At 42.3% G+C, this 22,087-nt stretch overlaps 1 protein-coding gene across 1 annotated transcript in view; it reads right to left on the reverse strand.

Moving 5' to 3' along the window:
• The window catches only part of IQCC (IQ motif containing C), a 258,336-nt gene that overhangs the window by 135,671 nt on the left and 100,578 nt on the right, over positions 1-22,087 (reverse strand). The window contains exon 3 of the mRNA XM_044082574.1: positions 2,837-3,218. Within this exon, the coding sequence (XP_043938509.1) occupies positions 2,837-3,218 (382 nt within the window). The remainder of the gene's footprint in view (positions 1-2,836; positions 3,219-22,087) is intronic.

Genomic DNA, 22,087 nt, shown 5'->3' on the forward strand with positions numbered 1-22,087 from the left:
GGCTGGCTTCCCCTAATCAACATAATCAGGTCTCTTGCCATTGAAGCATTTGATTTAGTGGCAAGGAAGCAGGTGCTTGAGTTTGGGTCGGTTTTTTAGGCGAAGCTCGTACTCTTGGCCTTAGAAACTCAGCAGTTTTAGTCAGAACTAAAGACACAAAAGTAGTCGTCGGTTTGTGTCGAATATCGATAATGCAAAGAACTTCCTCAGAAGCCGGTGCCTACACAGCGGCTCCAGACCCATTCAAGGTAGAGAAATCTGCAGGTTCCATAGTCAAACAAGAGTCTCGCGGCATACCAGACTCCGAATGGGTCTCGGTAGCGGCCTGCGAATCCATAGAAGTGGGCATCAGGGACTGCAAAAGTGCCTCACTGAGTACCAGCAAACTGTTGACTAGCTTAACGGAAGCGTCATTGGCAGTTTTGGACCTGTGCAGTCTGTCTCTGTCTTTATCCTTACGTTTTTTCGGAAGATCGGTAGTCGGATGGCTTACTGAAGCCATTTTGGAAAACGGAGATCGAGAGCGAAAGTATTTAGCGACAATAAGGGCCCGAGGATGAATAGTTTGGGCGTTGAACAAAGCACAAAACTGACAGCAAGGTGCGTCGTGATATGAGCCTAAACAGGTGACGCAGTAAGAATGGAAATCTCCGTGTGGTATTTGCTTTCCACAGGCGAGGCAATTGTTAACTTTTTCTGACATCGGTTAGAGCAAGAAAAAAGGATTCCCAATGGGGTACTTAGCTTTAGAAGACTTCAGGATGATTCAATTAGGAAACGAAAACTCAGGTAGCGGACGACCGGCACTCATGCAAACTGCTTCTGCTTCAGGCTCCTCGGCAAGAAAGACTGATGTAATGGCGTTGGCTGCCTGTTTTATACCCCTGATGACCTGACGTCAGTCCTAAAGCAACAACAACCGATGCAGAAATACTAAGTTTCTGGTATTCGGGCCGACTGAGGATTACCTACAGGCAGATAACCAAGTGTGATGACTGCAACAATGAAACACGAAGAACATCTTCCACTTGTCCCCGTTTTGCAAAATGACCCTGAGTTTGTCTACTTTTCTACCTGTTTGTCATAAAATGCCTGATTTTCTGGCAAACTGTTGATGGTTGCATTCACTAAATAATGACAGACTTGAGTTTCAGACTTCATATTGTTGACTTCAAAAAGTGCATGCTAATGCAAAACCCATTTTTCTAGCAGCATCTTATGTATGTATGTATGTAAGAACAATATTTAAAAATCTGCAACTGATGTTTTTTCAGCCTTTGTCTCTCATTCTTTGACAAATATTTGAATACATTAATGTATGGTCCTTATTTTTATAAGGGCTGGGCATCTGAAATGTACCCAGACAAAGCAGCTACATTTTTGGGGTCTGTTTGTGGAGAAATAAATGTCTCCTATTGTTTGCTCATTGTTCTGGCTTTGTAGGACTAATCTCATTTGTGTAAATCATCTTGGATATCTGAGAGGCACACAGATAAAATATCTATAATTGTTTTTTTTGTTTTTTTTTCACAATCAGGCATCTGAAAAATACATAAAAGTGGCTACAACTGCTAGATGTGGGTGGGAGCTGTTTGTATATGAAAGTAACCGACCTTCTTGGTGTTTGCTCAGTTTAAACAATCAGTCATCTGGCTTTGCAGGATTAGTGTCATTTATGTGAACTAAGATGGACTATTTCACTGTGATTACTGTGCACTTATATGAAAGACACTTGAATTACATCACTGTGACTACTATTATTGTTATTTATTTTATACCACAGTCTGACAGACATCTGAAGTGTACACAGCTAAATTTCTTTCCTTATTCATGACTTTTGTTCAAGCCATCACTGTATGAAAAGGTTATTTGAAAAATAACTCTAAAATGCACCTCAGAGCATCTAGAACTCCTTAATGTCTGGGGCCCCCAACACCTGACTTAATTCGATTTTTTTCACAGTTATCAGAGCATAGTCTTTTCAAGTTAGACTGTGTTGAAAGCATTTAGGGAAAATATGAAGAGTATGGCAAAAATTTGAGAAAAAAAAGAAGAAAAATAAAGATGTGGGGAAGCCAAGATGGGGTAACCAAGGGGAGCATGAGGTGATGTGCATGGGGGCAGTGGGTAAAGGAGTATGTCTGCCAGGGAAGTTTTGCCTGGGGGACCATTTCACTTGGGCTAGCCATGGGTAGGACCACACAGAGAAAGTCCTAAATGAAGAAGTATGACAGCTCTGCCAACTTTCTGCCACCTATAGTTCAAAAAGAATTAAGGGGGGATACCTAGTGTGGTAAGAAAAGGAGAACTAGTTTAGATGCAGGAGAAACACCAGTGGCTCAGAGAAACAGCCAAAAGGGAGCCTAGATATAAGCAAAATAAAACAAAATGTTTATCAATAGAACCACAGAACATCAGCCCCAGTAGCTGATGCTTGAGCATATCTACAGTCTAAGAGGTCAGCGGGGCATAAGACTAAGATGGACACTTAGGTAAATGTCTCCTGAAGGATCTAGCACCACTACCAAACCAGTACCTAACTGTCAAAGGAGAAGAGAACTCCCAGTGTGCGAAAAGGGACTAAGCAAGAAGTCTTCTGACATTCTTCCTCAACAGCAGACAAAATGCGTCAGGAATCTTTGAGGCAACAGACACACATCAGACTAGTATGGGACATTTTATCTTGAAACTTTAAAAAAAGAGCACATTAAAAAAACAGAGAGCATGTGTCTTTCACCAAGGCCAGAAGGACAGAGTAAGTCAAACGACAGTAATCTAATTTAAATAAGGCAAACAAGAACATCAAACTAAGACAGAAAAGCACTCTGCATCTTACCTTTTGGGATCAGACTTTGGGTGCTGTCCATCACAGTACTATTCCACACAGAAGTAACACTGCTGCTGTTTGCAATGTCCCTTTCCTCTCTGAAGGAGCTTTCAGACCCAGGAAAGCTCCTGCTGGAAGATTCCACAGTCCCATCTTTTTCGGGAAGTGATAACTTGTAGGGCTCAGCTGCCGCTTCACCTCTGTCGCTTGGTTCAGGTACTGCAGCCTGCAGCTCAGATGCATTATCCAAAGGTTTGACCTTTGCATCAGCTTGCACGTTTTTTTCAGCTTTCTTATTAAAAGGTATGTGTTCCTCTACTGGCACTTCTTCATGCCTGAGACCCTCTATAACCTTCTTTGTATCGTTAATGACTTTTCTTTTGGTTTCCTTCTAAAACTCAAATAATAAAAGCCAGGTCACAGTTTCATCTGCTAACAATGAAGCCAGGATTACTTCAAGAGTATATGTTTTTCTTTTCACTAAAATTCTAGTTTATTCAGACTCTCCTTCCACAGCAATGCATGTATAAAACCAGTTAAACACATCCAGGCACTCTACATGTTCACACTGCATTTATTTGATAAGAAAGCAGACAGGCTGCCTTGAATATCCTTTCTGTCAAAGTCTCAGGCATGACAATGAATTCATGAAATACAGTTGACTACACGTGATATTAATAGGCAGTGCAAGAAAAGGGTAGTGAATACAATCTTAAAGCAATGTAATAATAATGTAAACATAAATACGCAGATATACTCATAAGCTTCTGAATAAACCAAAACAATCAGAACAAACAATAAAAATCAAAAGAATTCCAGAAAGTTCAATAATGCTAGAACTTATGCATACTGAGTAACAAAAAACTAATTTATTGCTCTGTTAACTAATACTTTAAAATGCATATAACTATTATGCTGTCTGTAAAACTTGCAACAGTTCTAGGGACCACAGACGGCTGAAAATGTTGACAGCATTTAGGAGAGCCAACGTCTCATTTATGCTTATGTGATTTGTCCTTGACTCCAAAGACCCTGAACTTTTATTCTCACAGACACTGCTCCCCAAGCAAGTCTAGGGTGTCTGCTGTTATAGACTATGCTAGAGCTGGAAGGGAAAATGGGAGACTTGGATTCTGATAAAACTGGTCTCTCCACCAGAGACCCCCTTCTTTTCACAAACCCCCAAATGGAATCTGGAATGTCAGGGGATGTTGATGTTTACACCATACAGACTTTGGGTATCACTGAATTTCTCTCATGTGGAGTCTTGCCAAAGGCATCATGAAAATCACAGATGCCATGAAACCCAGAATCCTGAGAACTTCCCAGGCTGAGACAGACGTTTGAGTGGAAAAACTCAGGAATAGATCAAGATACAGATCTACTTTTCTCCTGTGGAAGAAAAGATCTTCGAGTTAAGGTATTCAGTAGATACACCAGAATAATCCTGTGAGAAGGTGTCAAACAAGACTTTTGTATATTCTCCTGGAACACCAGTTTGTGTAGGAGATTCTCACCCAAGTGACAGAAATTGCTGACCCTTCAGACTCTGCAAAGATAAGCAAGTCATCTAAACAAGGAACAATGTAAATGCCTTGCAGTCTGCAGTAGGATATCAACAGTGCTAGACACTCTGTAAAGACCCTTGGAGCAGTAGATACACCAGGAACTAATGCTGGAACACAGAAAAACATTAAGTAACATCTGAAATACGCATCTAAAGGAATATGATGATACGTTTTTAAATCTAAGGTTATCAGACAACTCAAATGGGGAATGAGAAGTAACAAGCTATGAAGCGATAATATTTTGGGCAATATCACAAGCTGGTTTAGAAGAGGTAAGATCCAGAACTCAATATCACAAGCTACTTTAGAACAGGTAAGATCCAGAACTCAATATCACAAGCTGGTTTAGAAGAGGTAAGATCCAGAACTCAATATCACAAGCTGGTTTAGAAGAGGTAAGATCCAGAACTCAATATCACAAGCTGGTTTAGAAGAGGTAAGATCCAGAACTCAATATCACAAGCTGCTTTAGAAGAGGTAAGATCCAGAACTCAATATCACAAGCTGCTTTAGAAGAGGCAAGATCCAGAACTCAATATCACAAGCTGATTTAGAAGAGGTAAGCTCCAGAACTCAGCATCACAAGCTGGTTTAGAAGAGGTAAGATCCAGAACTCAACATCACAAGCTGGTTTAGAAGAGGTAAGATCCAGAACTCAATATCACAAGCTGGTTTAGAAGAGGTTAGATCCAGAACTCAATATCACAAGCTGGTTTAGAAGAGGTTAGATCCAGAACTCAATATCACAAGCTGGTTTAGAAGCGGTAAGTTCCAGAACTGGTCTCCATGGAGCTTCTTTCTTTGGCACCAGAAACATTCATGAATAAATCTCTTCTCCTAACTACGGAGGAGGGACTGATTCTATCACACCTCGAGTCAGCAAGTGCTGAACGACAGGAACAAAAAGAGGAGTCTGATGTGGCGGATGATTGAGAATCAATCGAAAATGAGGGAGAGACTCCCACTGGCAACTGTATTCTTGATTAATTACTTTTGGAACCCATTTGTGTGAAATGTATCTGTTTGCAAAGACAGAAATGGAGGTTCAGACTTTCTGGAAGGATTAAAGGTGTGTCAAAGTGGAGAGGAGCAGGGTTTTTTGTAGACAGTCATTCAAACTTATTAGACTGTCATTTGTTCTGGAGGGTTCCTCCTTTCTTTTTGGAACCTCCCTGACATTGCTTTTTAAATATTTTCTTTCAGCTGTAACAGTTTTGAGTATGCAACTGATAGTATCACTGAAACTGGCATCAGCATAATCATAAACACATTTCGAGCAGTGGGCAGCCACTTGAGACACAGAAGCAATCAAGTTACGCAAACATATTTTCTCTTCAGGAGGGGAACAGTCTGCATAATAGTCCTCATGTTCTCAAAGCAGGCAAGTATAATCTTTAACATATGAGCTTGACAGCTGAGAATTCTAAAACTAAGTGTTGCAGAATACACAGTTTCCCCAAACCTATAAAAAAACGTTCCCATCCTTGTCAGAAGGGGAGGGTCTGGTATTAATCAAATGTTTAGATGGGTTCACCACAGAAATAACTGCAGGGCCTGATCTGGGATTTTATACACACATTTATAAGACTGTGGAATCTTATACAATCTATCTGCTTTCATGGAGGCAACAGGCTGGCTGTCAGGCAAGTTACATGTAAGTTACAGGCTGTAAGAAATACATCCTTCAATGCTGAATGAACAGGAGGAATTGTCATAAGTCAGGAAAATTTAGTTACAATAAATCGTAATACTTCCTCAGAGACAGAGAACTGTCATGTTCTCATTGAAACAACTGGCTCACTCTAGAAATGGTTTCAGAAAAAGGGAATCCTCCAAAGGGACTGGCAGAAGCCACACTTTCCTTAGAATCTGAATGAGAAACCTGAGAAGAAAAGAGAGAAGCTGTCCCTTCACAATCAATCAATCATTTTGTTGTTCAAAATCTTGAAACTCTTCAGAAAATAAAAAAAATCCCCTTTTCTCTTGCCAAAAACAACTGAACTGGAAGGGTCAACATCCTGAACTAAAGCCTAAGCTAAGCCCAATAAATCACTTCTGTCCAAAGTGACTGAGACAGCAGATGACATATGTCTTGAGTTTTTGCTTCATTCTGACAAGCATTTCTGAAGCAGCAAACCCACTCTTGCCAGGAAAACCTCCTTAGGGACAGGCAGTCCAATCTGGCTATGCAGAGGGGTATTGCCTGCTCCTTCTCCCAGAACTTTACAAAAAGTGTTTCTCACTTGCCTGACAAGCGCACTCTGACAGCCACAGGTACCATGTCTATCCCTCCAGTTCATGTTGGCTGTAGGAACTACACCAGAGGAAGCCATGGAAAAAGATGCATGGTCTGAAAAACCAGAAATTGCCACAACAGGGTCACCCATCTATGACCGAGGCACTTAAGCAGCTTGATGTGGTCGCAAAGATTGTTTATTCATTTTTTTATCTTTTTGTGTCTGGTAGAAGGAAGAATCAAGGAACCAGTAAGCAGGCTGTTCCGTGGTGAAGCCAACGATGCCTGACACCTGGGGAAGTCTGGCAGCAGTAGACAGTAAAATAGGTATAAACACTGTGAAAAGCACTTTAAACAGTCCAGCCCACAAAGTTTACTAAGGAAAAAGTAGTTTTAACAACAAAACTAAAAAGTAATGCTCCTGTTTAAAGGTTGCTAAAAGTGGCGGAATAAGTCTATACAAAACTTTTTTTCCAGGCAATAAACGAATTTCATAAAAAAATATCAGTTTTAGTCATACAATAACAAGTGAAAGCTTTTTTCCTCAAGGGTACTTTTCTGACCAACAATGGAAAGTGTAAGTCAAACATCAATCTTCAAAAGCCAGAAAGAGGAGTGCAATACAGTAGCAAGGAAGCTCTGAAGAGCTTAGCAGCCAAAGCATGCTTTTTCTTCAGCTCAGCTCGAGCGCAATAACAGTTTTGGGCTCAAGGAAGGTGCCCTTGAAGTTTTGGAAGCTGTATGGCTGTTACATCCTTGTGCAGGATATAACCCATAAAGCTAAAGCTACTGCAGCAGTGATCAATATGATGAACATCTGTCCATTAGACAATGAACCAGTGCATTTTGATTTATGTTTGCATTTGTTTTCCGGGATAGAGCACTAATCTTCATAGACCTTTTTCAGACAGTTTGGGAGCAGTGTCTGATGCTGGGTGGTTTGAGCATATAACCAAAAATTATATTACTGTGCTAAAAGAAGTATCAGTTGGAAATGAGAAACACTCTCAAGTTTGCAAATGACACTGATTTGGCTATAGTAGAGAGACACATTCTATATTTGTAAGTGGGTGTTGGTTAGTTACTTCTAATAATGATCCAATACCAATTCCACGACATAACAGAGTGGTAAATGAAAAGTTACAGTAGGCGTTATTTGACTCTCTGAGTACAATAAGTACAATGCAGGAGTCATTACTGATAGTGTATACACAGAATGTATGTTAGGTATAATCTGTGTACATTCAGCTAGAATGAACTACCACACAACTAAGGCATTATTCAGTATATCTCTGAGGGTATAGTAAGACACTGTGCTGGGGTAACACCCAGTCTTCAGCTTAATGTTACTTTGGGAAAATATTTTTCCCAGTTCTTAGATTTGTGGGTGTATGCAAATGAAGGGGTATTCAAGACCACATGTGCTGAAGTCACAAGTAGGAAAGGATTGTCTAGTTCACAAACAAATACTGAGGAAAGCCAAAATGGTGATAAAAGGCATATTACTACTTCTATGTTAGTGAGAGGTAATTTAAACCCATCTGAATCTGGGTCAAAGGACAATGAAGGAATAAAAGGTCTGAATAGTTTAAATCAAATTAATCCTAATAAAATGCATTTGGAGGATCCCTCCTTAACTGATGCCAGACACAGAAAATGGAATCTGTTTAGGGACACTTGAGGTCCGTATTTAGCCACATACGGGTTTACTGATCTATCCATATATTAGCCATATATGGGTTTACTGATTTACCCATATATTAGCCACATACAAGTACACTGATCAACCCAACATATTAGCCACATACAGGTATACTGATCTATCCATACTGTATATTAACCACATACAGGTATACTTATCTACCCATATATTAGCCACATATTGTAGATCAGTATACAGGAGCCTATGACATGAGCGTGGGAAGCTTAGAGGATGCAAACTACAATGAAAACTAAGCAGACAACAGGAAGCCTGGGTTTAGTGATTTCCCCAAGGTCAGACTGTCCCCACAGTTCTCCAGCCTCAATTCAGGGTACAGATGGCAAAGTATCAGAGAACAGAGACCATTTATATGATCAGCTAAGAGAAACTAACTAGACTGGTCAAGATGTAGGGACAGAAGTGAAGAAATGAATCAAGCTGAAGCTCTTCAGAAACCTAGTTATGTTCTGGAAACTGATGGACAAGGTGTTATACCCCCATACCTAATACACTATAGTATTCCTTTACAGTGAGGACTGGAAATTTGGTTATTTATTTACCTCTTGTTTAGTGGGTTAGTCACATTAAGTCAGCTGGCCTCTTTTCATAGCAGCCCCACGGTGGTATTCATACCAACCAAGAAGAATTTGATCAGGGCATAAGGGAACTTCCGCTACACCTCTGATAGATATATGGGATATTTAGTGAGCTACCACTAACTCAAGCAGATGGGACTTTGGTTTAACATCTCATCCAAAGGACAATACACACTCAAGAATGCAGCAATCCCCTATTGTTGCACTGCAGTGACAGTAATGGAAAAAAAAATAAATCCATTCACCTGGAGTGGGAATGGAACTCACAGCTTTCTGGTCTTCCAACACCAAAGGTGAGTGTGTTATCTGTTCAGCCACTAACACTAATTACATTTGCCCAAAGGGCAAACAGTTTCAAACTCCATCTGGAAAGAAGAATTGACTGTTACCTGCATTAATATTGAAAGCTGTTCAGTCCTTGCATTTTAGGTATGGGAAGAGATGTATAATGGAGTACACTGGTTACTACTAAACTACTGCTTTTAGTTCCAAACATACTATTACTTTAACTTATACTTTTATCATAATACTTCAAATGACCGTATATATATATATATATATATATATATATATATATATATATATATACTTCTGAGACCTGAAAAGACCAACTTACTCCACTAAGAATATCTGATTAAAAATATCTTCATCACCTAACACACCAACATTTTGTTACAGTAAAATTCTATAATCTTTACTTTTCTTTTTACTTGCAATTTAAAATGTGATAAACTGAGGGGCTGCCAGCCCAGCTAGATAGAATTTTGTAAATAATTCTATGTCATTGTAAATATTAATATGATCCATAGGTTTGTTTTACAAATGTAAGAAAACCAAATGTATGAAAACTGTGTCATGTGCTGAGCTTCAAAAATGTAACCACAGTGCACCCTGCTAGGAAGAAAGCAGAAATGTGTATAAACTCTAAGAAAATAAGCTGAAGAGTAATATTATGACTATGTGTGATCTCAAGTTAAGAAACAGGATGTCTGGGCTAGGAGCTTCTTTCTATTCTCTTAAGACAGAGATAATTACTAGGTTTCACATGTAAAGTGTATTTTATTGCTGTCACTTCCTGGCAGCTGCAGATCACAAAGAAATGTTAAATTTTAAGTTCTGTGAGCCTGGGAAACGTAAGCAGAAGTGACAAGAATGATGTAATCTGAAATGACTCAGCAGTAATATGTATTATCAATTTAAGAACTATCTCAAGAGAAAGGGATTGCATTTTGTATTTGTCTTCAGACCTGTTAACAACTCACCAGCACTTTGCCTTGCTCTGTAAGTAAGTAATTTAGAACAGTGATTTCTCTTAGACATAGATCGAAATACAGTAAGATTAGTCTAGCTGTTTTCTATATTTATGTCAGACTGCCCTAGAATGTTGTTTTAAAGTATTTTCTGTAATTTCTGAACTCTCTATTGTCACTGTATTGAGTTAATAAGTATTGTCTTGTGTTTTTATTATTTATGATTAAATATTTTTAAACATTTTAACTGTGGCTGTTTTGTGTAGAGATATTTAAGCTCTTAAGAGTATTTGCATGTATTTGGTGATACTGTACAAGCCACTCCGACATCCGTAGCCCTGGGTCACACTTACTATTTGGATAACAGTAACATTGCACAGTAGAATTGGACACCGTTTGCTAAGGGCCTTTAGAGTAGCTGATAACAGTAGTTGGTGGCAGTGATAACTACCTTACAGCCTGGGCAAAAGGGGGCATAGCTAGTGAACCTGTGCCAGCCTTCCTCAGGAGTGTCTGTGTGTTTGTATATAAATAAAATCTCAAAGTGTGTTGTGTCAGCTACTTGGGTAGGGGCACGAAGAACTGGTTGGACAGAGAGGGTACTGGAGGTTTTGGTTTGACTATTTGGCTGAGATCTGAACCCTATAGCTGTGCCAGTGGGAAGTCTTATTGGAGAGAAAGGGAGAAACCAGCCCCAGACTGACTGTGATCTCTGTGTGCTCTTAAGGGAAATTGTACTTTACTGTGCGTGCTTGTTATCCTCCCAGTGTGAATGCCCCTCACTGGTGCTAGTGGTGAGGATTGAGGCTCTTTGAATACTGGGCTAGTGCACAGGCGTCACATAAATTATACATGTAAAACAAATATAATTATATGACATTAACTGTAGATCAATAACGTTATTTACTATTGTAATATGTGCAACATTGGCCCTCATTAGGCCAGCCATTTTGTATAGCACCTCCTTTGGCATGCATCTGTCCAGACACATGCAACAACTGCAATACCTACAGAGATTCCTAATAAAAGGATACAAGGCCTCAGTAGTATATCCTACATGGAGTGACTTAAACCTTATCATTGTATTTCGTATTCTACAGACTGCTAAGAGGTGAGCTGTGTCCGGCATACAAGGCATCCTCCGACTAAGTACTGATGGACCTACTACACATCACGAAGTCAAAATTGGCATCAGAAACACTTGGTCCAGGAATCTAAACCTCTCCTACACCATCAAGAAAATGGTTTGGATGGACAGGTATATCTCAGAGAGGATACCACTGCTCTGGAACAGAGTCTCCAGCCACACAAAAAACAGTTCATCCCTGTCTGTATTCAAGCATAACTTCAGTCTATGGATGGGCAATAGAAAATTTACCCCAAAACTGTGCCCTAGTACTGCTAATGGACACAGGCAGATCCCACATGATTTACCCCACATATGGGTCCCCTCAAATTATCCATGGCATGATCTCAGTTTATTATATATTTCCCCCAATAAAAATATCTACCATGGGATTGGTAAGAGACTACCAAGTTTGTTTTGTACAGTACTCTGCATGTTTACTTTTGAATTATGTGTTGAGTTTTCTTCCCCAGATCTCCACAGAAAAATAACTTTGTGCCAGTTGAATTGTCCTGGTAAAGAAATGGAAATAAACAGGTACATAACAAATAAAAAATGGGGAATCCATAACACTTAAGAGCAAGAGTAGTGTCAAGAAAGGTCCACAACACATGCAGGAAAGTAATTAAAGTATAAAACTGCCAAACAAATAATTGTGACTATCAGTACTGACATACTGTGCGTAACTAAAACAGTGTGTTGTACAGCTGTTTGCTGAAAGAAAGATTTGATGAAGACTGATGTTGATGCTGCCTTTTGGAGAAGCTTTATTTTTATTTATTTTCTGTTTGTTGACCAGGTTAATCTCACTAGGCCAGAATTCTTTTCAGGAGACCCAAGAGATATTCATATTGGCTAAGAGAAATTTGGCCAGGAGAGCATGGAACCTCCCCAACTTAAAAAAAAGTAATCAAACCATATTAACAAGTTCACATTTACAAAAACTATACATCACATATATTGTTCTATACAATATAATCAAACCACCATTACATAAATTGTTCAATTCATGCCATCTCTTAGACTTCATTCCTCCTCCAAAATTTTTTTCTGCATGTATTGTTCCCACAGTTTCCATTTTTGTTCCAAATATTTTACTTCTAATGTTTTCTAAAGATCCTGTTTCCTTTTCTTTTCTTTCTGTTGCAATGTTCACTATTTTGAGTACGGCTGGTTTAAACTTTGACTTCCATTTTCTAGTAACTGCTTTTTCAGCAGCCACCAAAACTAAACTTAAAGCCTTATAGTATGTCTAGACAATTCAGATCCTATACCCCAGCTCAAAAACATAGTTTCCTTAGTTACACTCATTTGCTCGCCTTGTATTCCTGACAAAGTACTCTGTAGGGAATTTTTAAAGTCTGCTAACTCATTACACTCCGAGAACATACTCTCTTCCCAATCACACCTCCAACATTTGCCATCTACCTGAGGAAACATTCTTTGGAGTCTGCCTGGGGCATAAAAGCATCTATGCAAACACTTTCTGGCAAAAATCCTAAATCTTCTAGATTTTGTTGCATATTTGGGAGCCGTACATTTGTCCTCCCATTGTTTGAGAATTGCTTACCTAAGCTCTCTCCCCAATCGTTTCGGACTTCCTGCGATTGACTCCTATAGTTATCTTGTAGTATGTTCTATGACCTACTAATTACACCTTTTTTAACAGACGCTTCTGTTTTAGATTCAACTAATTGCATGTCTTTCATTTAGAATTCCCCTATCCCTTTTCTTTGCCTATACATCAATCCCTGACATGAAAGGCAATCTGTATCCTGCAGTCCAAATGTCTTCCTAGCATCTTCTCATCATACCTCTCAACCTCTTAGTGCAAGAAATCTGGACAAAGCCTGACAAAATTGGGGGGGGGGGCAAAAATAGGGACAGATTTTAAATATTGCTCTTATAAAGTTACAAAAGTTGCCAGAGTAACATGGTTTAACAAATTTTCTGAAGGATTTGAAATGTGAAATTCAAATGTATGTCTTTACTTACTGACTTCAGTCCTCAGATTTTCCCAGTGATTCGTCAGAAAACCACACATTTTATGAGGAACAGGCCAAAAATCTGGACATTCTCTGAAAATATGGACAGCTGAGAGGTATGCTTCCCATTCTATTACCCCTTCCTCTCTAATTACTTGTTCCCATTATCTTGGTTCCTTTGTCAGCTTCCACCAGTAAATTCCAGCCTCCTCATACCTATTCTCTATACCCTTCCCCCTATTATTTTTGGTTGAGGTGAGACATGAATACATCATGGCGGAAGTTTGCATCTTGCAACCTGAGTCAGAGGTGCAGCTTTGAAGGCAGAGGAGTTCTTGAAAAAGTAGACCATGTTTTGCACAATGATGGGCTGGAATTGCCTGTATTACAAAGCCTGAAGGTAGAATCTGAGATGGGTGAAAAATTAGTTATTTTGTGAAAGGCAGTGGCAGAGTGAACTGAAAATTGTGAATTTTGTGAGGAGGAACTATTGGAAGTGCAGAAGTCCAGTTTTTTGTACATTTAGGGAACAAAGACTTTCATAAGTTGATATTTGAGACATTTCCTTTGTTATATAAGTTTCAGAGGAAAGTGAACTTGGAAAAAAAGATTTATCCATGGAATAAATATGTACATATACTTGTTCAGATTTTATTGGAAAAAAATCTACTACTGCAATTTCTAACTGTCATGACTATTGATTGATATACTGTGCAAATGTATCGGCTGTCAAGAAAATTTATGATAAAAAGAGACTGCAGAATGCAGGGAAGGAAGTATGGGGAACTTTGAAAAAACGTGGACAATTCTATGCATCATATATATTGTGTAGTGACTACTGAAGGCATATGAGGCATGTTGAGATATGCTGATCAGCCTAAAATATGTTACTATGCTGAAATCAATCATTCAGTTAGGGACTGTCTTAAACGCAGATGTAATCAATGAGGAATGGTGGATCATGTTCAACAAATTGTACTTTAGATTGCTGTAAGTGTAAAAGGAGTAATCATTTCTGGTTTGACTGTGAATTGACTAATGCTGAGGTTACCAATGACAAGCCTGTTGATGTCTGGATTGAAGAAGATAAGAATTGGTCATTGAAACTCAAGAGGGCTGAAGAGGTAGACCTATCCCCTACTGATGACTCCAAGATGTTTCTCAATATATTACAGACACTTCTATAGCGGAAGTTAAAAACACAGGTGAAATGTGTGTGGAAGAGGGGCAGTTCGATATACGTATCAGAGAAAGGGTTAGAACATGGAAACAAAAAAAGTGGTATTAAAAATACAACAACCAAAACAAGGAAAAGGACATTTTTTCCGTTTTATCTTTAAATGTTAATAGTCTAATAAAGAATGCCTGATGTTTAATCTTACAGTGGTGCCAGACTCTTTGCATAGACGTTATTTGTTTATTGGATATTACCAACTACTTTACTATTACATTAGAACAAAGGCAACTTATTGAATTACATTGGGGAAGACCAGTAGTATGGTCTTTATGTAAACAAACATTCTGGAACAGTGGTATTAACATATTGAGTACTTTTAAAATTATTCCAGGTCGATTTCTGGAAAAAGAAGTTATGCACTCACCATAAAGTTCCATCTGAGTAGGTAAACTTCATTTGTCAGCAACCTGTGGGTATCGGATCTGAGCCGGCAGCTTCAAACAGCCAAGATCTGAGCTCCAAGCTCCTCCCCTTACCCATAATCCCGTGCCATCCCTCTCTGACCTCAGATCGAGTTTGCTATAGTAAAACAGCATATTACAACAAAGGATCACCTGCAATTTCTAACATGGTGTTATCCGGAGAAAAGGAACAGGAATCCTTCTAGGACGCACTATAGGTTAGGGGGATGGAGGGGGGGTTGGTTGCTGACAAATGAAGTTTACCTACTCAGATGGAACGTTATGGTGAGTACATAACTTCTTTATCTGAAGTAGTTAACTTCACTTGTCCATCAACCTGTGGGACAGAGTCCCCAGCTACCCAAACTTGGGGGGTCCTCATGGAAGGATATTGTGGAGCACTGCAGAGCCGAAGGATGTTCTCCCTCTTGAAATTAGATCCAACTTGTAATAGTTAATGAAAGTATGGGATGAAGCCCAAGTGGCTGCTGAACAAATGTCGTCCAAGGACACTCTGGAGCAAAAGGCAGCAGAAGTAGAAATCGATCGGGTAGAATGAGCGTAGACTCTTTCAGGTTCAGGTCGACCAAAACTCTTATATGCAAGAAGTATACATTGGGAGATCCATCTGGACAATGTAATTTTTGATACTGGTTTGCCCAAAGAGGGTCTTGCAAAGGATACGAAGAGCTGCTCAGATTGCCTATGTTCAGCGGTCCTGTGCAAGTAGAATCTCAATTGCCTATGTACGCCCAGAGAATGTAATTTGTATTCACCCTTGTTTTGATAATTTGGAAACAAAACTGGTAAATTAATAGATTGATTAATATTGGGTTCAGAAGCAACCTTGGGTAGAAAGGAGGGATTGGTTCTGAGGGAAACTCTATCTTTATGGAAGACCAAGTATGGGGGTTTGGCGCAAAGGGCTTGAAGCTCCGAAACCCTTCTAGCTGAAGTGATAGCGATGAGAAAAGCAGTCTTCCAAGATAAGTATTTCAGATCCACCGAGGCTGCGGGTTCAAACGGAGGGGCGATCAAGGACTGGAGAACAAGGGTTAAATCCCATGGAGGGACTGCGTCTTTCACTGGAGGCCTTAAGAGGAAGGTGCCTTTTAAGAAAGTCTTACATAATTTGGAAGATGCTAAGGAACCGAGATCACTTCCCACATGATAATGGGAAAACACAGCTAACTGGACTTTGACCGTGGAAGAGCTAGCACCTTGGTCGAATAAGGTCAACAAAAATTCTAACACCACTGGTATGGGAGCTGTAAAGGGATCCAACTTTCTATGCTCCGCCCAGATAGTAAAGCGTTTCCATTTGCTGTTATAAACCTTTCTCGTAGAAGGTTTATGAGCGGCCACTAAAATAGCCTTAACAGGGGACAAGATATCGGGAGTCCTAACTATTACTGGAACTGGATCAGCCAAGCTGTGAGCTTCAGGTTGTCCAGGTTCGGGGTTGGTAAACCCAGTGGGTGAGAGATCAGATCCAGGGTGGGATCTAAACTCCATGAAGAATTCACTAGATGAGACCATAGGCATGGGAACCATGTTTGATGAGGCCAGAATGGGGCTATGAGGATCACTCTGCTCCCCAACCGACGAGCTTTCTGCAAGAATTTTAGCATTAGGGGAAGAAAAGGATAAGCAAAGAGTAGACCAGATGGCCAAACATGCACCAGAGCGTCTCTGGGGATTCCCCTGGTGGGGGAATTAGAGCGAAGTAGTTGCCACACTTTACGTTCGAAGGAGACGCGAAGAGATCGCAGCAAGGTTGACCCCACTTGAGGAAGATTTGCTTCGCTATCCTGGGGTTCAGAGACCACTCGTACGGTGAGAGGATAGTTCGACTCAGCTTGTCTGCCAAAATGTTCGACCGACCCAGAATGTGCGTCGCTATGAGAAAGCGGTTGGTGGAGATCGCCCAATCCCAAACTCTCATGGCCTCTCGACAAAGTGGATAGGATCTGGTTCCCCCCTGTTTGTTGATATACCAGATTACTGACATGTTGTCTGTCTGAATTGCAACTGTCCCTAAGGGAAGAAGGGCCTGGAGTGCTTGCAACGCCAAAAGCACCGTTCTTATCTCTAGGACATTGATATGCAATAAGGTCTCTGAATGGGTCCACGTGCCTTGGACGGTTCTGCCCATACAGTGCCCCCCCCCCACCCTAGGCGAGAAGCATCCATGGTCACCGTTGTTAGAGGTGGGGACATAGAAAAGGGGCGCCCTATCTGGTGGTCCGGTGACTGGAGCCACCAGGGCAGGGATTTCCTGCAAGCCCTGCTGAGGGGGATGGGTGAACTCAGTGGGTGTAGCAGGATGGACCACTGAACCTGCAAGGTCCATTGTAGTATCCTCATGTTCAAGAGCGCTAAAGGTAGCAGATTGATCGTGGCCGCCATGGAACCTAGAGCCCTCAGAACCAATTCCGCTGGAGGAGCCGAGGATTGTAACAGGGCCAGTACGTGGAGCTTCACGGTACGAATCCGGTCCGGAGTTAAGAAGACTCTCAATAGGTTTGTGTCTAATCTGGCTCCTATGAAGTCTAAGATCTGGGTTGGATGAAGGGAAGATTTGTTGAAGATGATTGTGATTCCTAGCCGGGAGGCCAGGTGGAGGAAGTAATCTCTGGATGAACATAGTAGATGCCTGTTGGGGGTGGTCAGAAGCCAGTCGTCCAGGTAAGGAAAGACCTGTATTCCCTGGAGTCTCATGTGGGCCGCTACTACTGCCAAAACTTTGGTGAACACCCTGGGGGCTGTGGTGAGACCAAAGGGGAGGGCCCTGAACTGGTAGTGACTGGCTCCTATCCGGAAGCGGAGAAACCTTCTGGATCGTCTGTCCATCAATATGTGGTAGTACGCATCCTTGAGGTCTATCGAGCACATCCAGTCGTTCTCCTGTAAGAGAGGGAGAATGGATTGAATGGTGACCATCCGGAACTTCTCTTTGTCCACTGACAGGTTTAGTAAGGACAGGTCGAGGATTGGCCTTAAGTCCCCCTTCTTTTTTGGCACCAGAAAGAACCTGGAGTAGAAGCCCAATCTGGATTGGTCTAGGGGGACGCGCTGGATCGCTCTTTTTTCTAGCAGCTGCTTTATTTCTGTGGCTGCTGCCTCCCTTTGATTAGGTGGGACATCAGGGAGGCTCCGGGGTCTGGGAGGGGGATACAGAAAGGGGATTTTGTAACCTCTGGATATGATTTGAAGCACCAGCGATCTGTTGTAATGGACTCCCAAACTGCTAGGTGCCTCGAGAAACGTCCCCCAACTGCCTCCAGATAGGAGCAGTCGGGTAACCCCTCAGGGCTATTGCGCGGGCCGATCCGAAAAGGGTTCTCTCAACCCAAAATTCTTCGGTCCCCCTCTGCCTCTGAGCCGGCGTCCACCCTGTCCTCCTCTGCCTCTGAAGGACGAAGGGTCCGGAGCGAAACGGGACTGTTGAGACTTCCGGAACCACATCTTCTTCTGTCCCCTTTGGTTCCTGGAGAAGGACCTCTGGGGAGCCGAGAAGCAGACTCCGACGGCAGACGTATTCCCGTCTTTCTCGCTCTGCACCAGCGTGTCGTGGACAGTCTTGCCAAAAAGCGAAGAACCGTCAAATGGGGCATTTGCGAAGGAAGCCTTGAAGGGTTCCGCAAAATTGCAGAGGCGGAGCCAAGCATGTCATCTCAAAACAACGCCCGCTCCACTAGCTCTAGCGGCTCCTTCTGTAGCATGGGAGAGGAGCCGCATAGAAGTGTTTGAGATGGACTTAAGAGTGGCCATTCGAGCTGAGAATACCTTCTTATCCTCAGTCGACATGGACTCCGGGGGCCACCCGGCGTATTCCTTGATGAGATCCCGCTGGAGTCGTAGGACGTGTGCCACATAGTTCAGCAACCTTACAGCGAAGGTAGCTGAAGCGAACATCCGCATCCCAGGCAGCCCATCATCCGAGACTCCTTGTCGGGAGGATGGACCGAGGAACTCTCCTGGGCCAGTTCCTTCTTGGTGGCAGCCGCCACCAACATGGCATCTACAGGAGCACCGTTGCTCCATACCATCCTATCAGTGGGGGGCTAAGGATTTTATCCAGTCTCTTTGGAATGGGCTCAACAGTGTCCGGTTCCTTCCATGCCCTGGTAGTAATGAGATCTACCAGGGGATCGGCGGGAGGGGACACCCAAGAGGTAGATAGGCCTGCATCAAACACCTCCAGAAACACAGACTCATTCGAGGAAGGTTTTTGGGCTGACCACCCCCTCTAATTCGAAGCATTTCCATAATGTCGCCGAAGGAGATGTCCTCAGGGGGTGACCTTGGGGAACCTTCCCCTTCCGCTAAGTCCGTGTCTTCTGTCAAAGACTCAGGTGAGTCCAAGTGCCTCCTCTTGCACTTACGTTTGTGAGGGACCTCCTCGGGGGGGCTGTCCGAAGAGGCCTCACCAACCACATCTTGTTCCTCTAAGGGAACCATCTGGGACGTAGGCGCAGGCTGTCCCTGGGGCCGGGTGATGGAAGGAAGGCCCATATGAGAGAGAGTGCAGGGTGGACCCGTAGTCGGAGCCTGGGGCCTCGAATCCCTCAACAATACCCTCTCCACAACATCAAACGCCGAGGAAGAACTGCTCTCTCTAGGATCTGAGAGCAGCCCCCTCGGATCCGATGTGTGGATCAGGGCCGGCGCTGAAGCAATCGGATCCGAAGGGCCAGTATGCTCCGACCGAGACGGAGCCGAAGACACTCTGACACCTCCGGATCCGAAGATCAGCTCTCAGCTCCGAGAGCTCGGATCCGAAAGGGGACCCGGCAAACTTGAGGGTGCAGTCGTAGCCGAAGTACGAGGCACTATCGGCGCCAAACCTCCCCCGGCTCCTATGCAACCTGGATCCGAAGGCTCCAAACCCTGGAAGCGGGTCGGAGAAGGAGCAACTGGGGCGAAAAAGGGGGTTGAGCTCCCCCCCAGTGGGGGGGGGAGGCATGAGCACTCCCATCTGCAGCTGGGCCTGGAGGAACCTACGCATCATCCGTTCCATATCTGCATTGGACAAGCTTCGGGTGGACCTAGAAGAGGCCACCGAGGCGGGCCGGGAGTGTCACCTCGATGACTTCGAAGGTGACCAGGTCCCCTCCTCCGGCTCCGAGGAGAAGCGAGGTGAATGGAGCCGGGAAGGAGAAGGCCTGGAAGCCCTGGGAGAGGCAGCCTGTTTAGCCGGCGGAGCCGAGGAGGAAGACTCGGCCCGCCGCTTGTGGTGTCTATCCTTCTTCTTCTCCCGCCTAGCTTCCCTCTCCTCCTGGCCTAAGGTGGGAGGTTGAGACCCGGCCAGGGGAGCAGGGGTGGAAGGGGGCACTGCCGCGGTAGGTGCCACTGAGGGAGAGGAGGCCGAAGCCGAATCCGGAGGCAAACGGCCCGCCAGAATCAACTTCGACCTCCTGTCCTTTAGAGCCCTGGGGTTGAAGGCTGCACAAATAGTGCAGCCTGAGGAAAGATGGTCACCCCCAAGGCAAATAACACACCGAGTGTGGCCATCCACTGGGGAAAGCTTATGACCACACTCGGTGCATTTAGAAAAAAAAGTTTTTGGGGCCTCAGACATAGTCTAACTAAAAACAACACAAGGCCCAACACACCCGCCTTCACACACACGGGGAGGAATGAACTACTCTAAAAATAATGAAATAATATTATAACTAAAAGGTTTTAATACTAGGGAGCAACACACACAACAAGCAATATCAGCTACAAGAAAATTTAGAAAAAGAAATATTTTTTCTCACTGAACGACTAACTCCCACGCCTGGAACTCGTTCAAAGCTGTTGATTCAACCGCGGTAAACGAGATCAGAGAGGGATGGCAGGGGATTATGGGTAAGGGGCAGGGGATTATGGGTAAGGGGAGGAGCTTGGAGCTTGGATCTTAGCTGTTTGAAGCTGCCGGCTCGGATCCGATACCCACAGGTTGATGGACAAATGAAGTTAACTACTTCAGATCTTGATTTACTAATGAAGAGTACAGCTGTAAGATTTTTTTCCTCTGTAAGTTAATACAAACTTAGCAGATAGGGCTTATATGTTTGCTGAACTGGTTAAACATGCATCCCTATGGATGTGGTGATTACTGGTGACTTCAACTGTAGTTTAAAATGTGAAGGATAAAAATGGGGAAAGATGTGTGAGGTTTAAAAACATGATTTTGACATTTCATTTAAGTATAGGGAGACACAGCTTGTGTTATAAATGTATTAGAACTATAGGTTCATAGGTGTGTACTAGGCTAATGACCCTGTATTTAAGTACTGAGATTAAAAGTATCACCACAGTGTACCCTACTGGAAAAGAACAGAAAGGTATATACCCTACTGTAACTGTTTAGATGTATATATTTAACAGGGGAAACTAGAACATAGGAGGTTAACTTGCAAAACTTCAGAAAAATAGTTGAAACTAAATTACTGCATGGCTGGGCCATAAAAATGTTATATTTCAGTTTGAGTGCAACAGAAGACATAATGCCTGTACTAGAGAAGTTTTTGTATTGTCTTTAAATGTGGAGGAATGTAAATTATTTTACAACTTCCACCATTTGCCAAAAGATCTGAGCTCTGTGTATTTTCACGGGTAGATGCTAAATGCTAGCATCTGGCATCAGTGGCTGTTTTGAGCCTGGGAACTGAAGTCAGATGACAAGAAATGATGTCATTCTGCAACCTGTCCTTGCAGTAATATTTCAGATATTAATTTAAGAACTCTCTGAGAATGACTGGGTATTTTGTATTTGTCTTTGACCTGACATCATCAGCTGGAAGACCCATTCACCACATCTGCTTTGCTTGCTCTGGAAGTAAGTCTAGGGAACAGGATAATTCCCTTCGATACAACCAGGAATATAGCAAAGCTTAATTTAGATGTTTTTCTTTCTTTATTTGAGACTGTCCTGCAATGCTGTTTTAAATATTACCTGTGGTTTTGAACTCTCATGTTACTGTGATTATATACTGAGTATTTTCTTGTTCGTTTATTATTAACAAATATATTTAAACCTTTCATTGTGGCTGATATTTGTGAGACATATTTAAGTTCTGAGAGTACTTGCATATTTATTTGGTGACACTGTGGGCCACTCCTAATAGCCTTGCTCTTGGTCAAACTGCCATTTGTATTAAAAGCAACA

The sequence above is a fragment of the Protopterus annectens genome, chromosome 1.part1, assembly GCF_019279795.1.
Source record: "Protopterus annectens isolate FY-2018-M chromosome 1.part1, PAN1.0, whole genome shotgun sequence".
Classification (NCBI taxonomy): Eukaryota; Metazoa; Chordata; order Ceratodontiformes; family Protopteridae; genus Protopterus; species Protopterus annectens.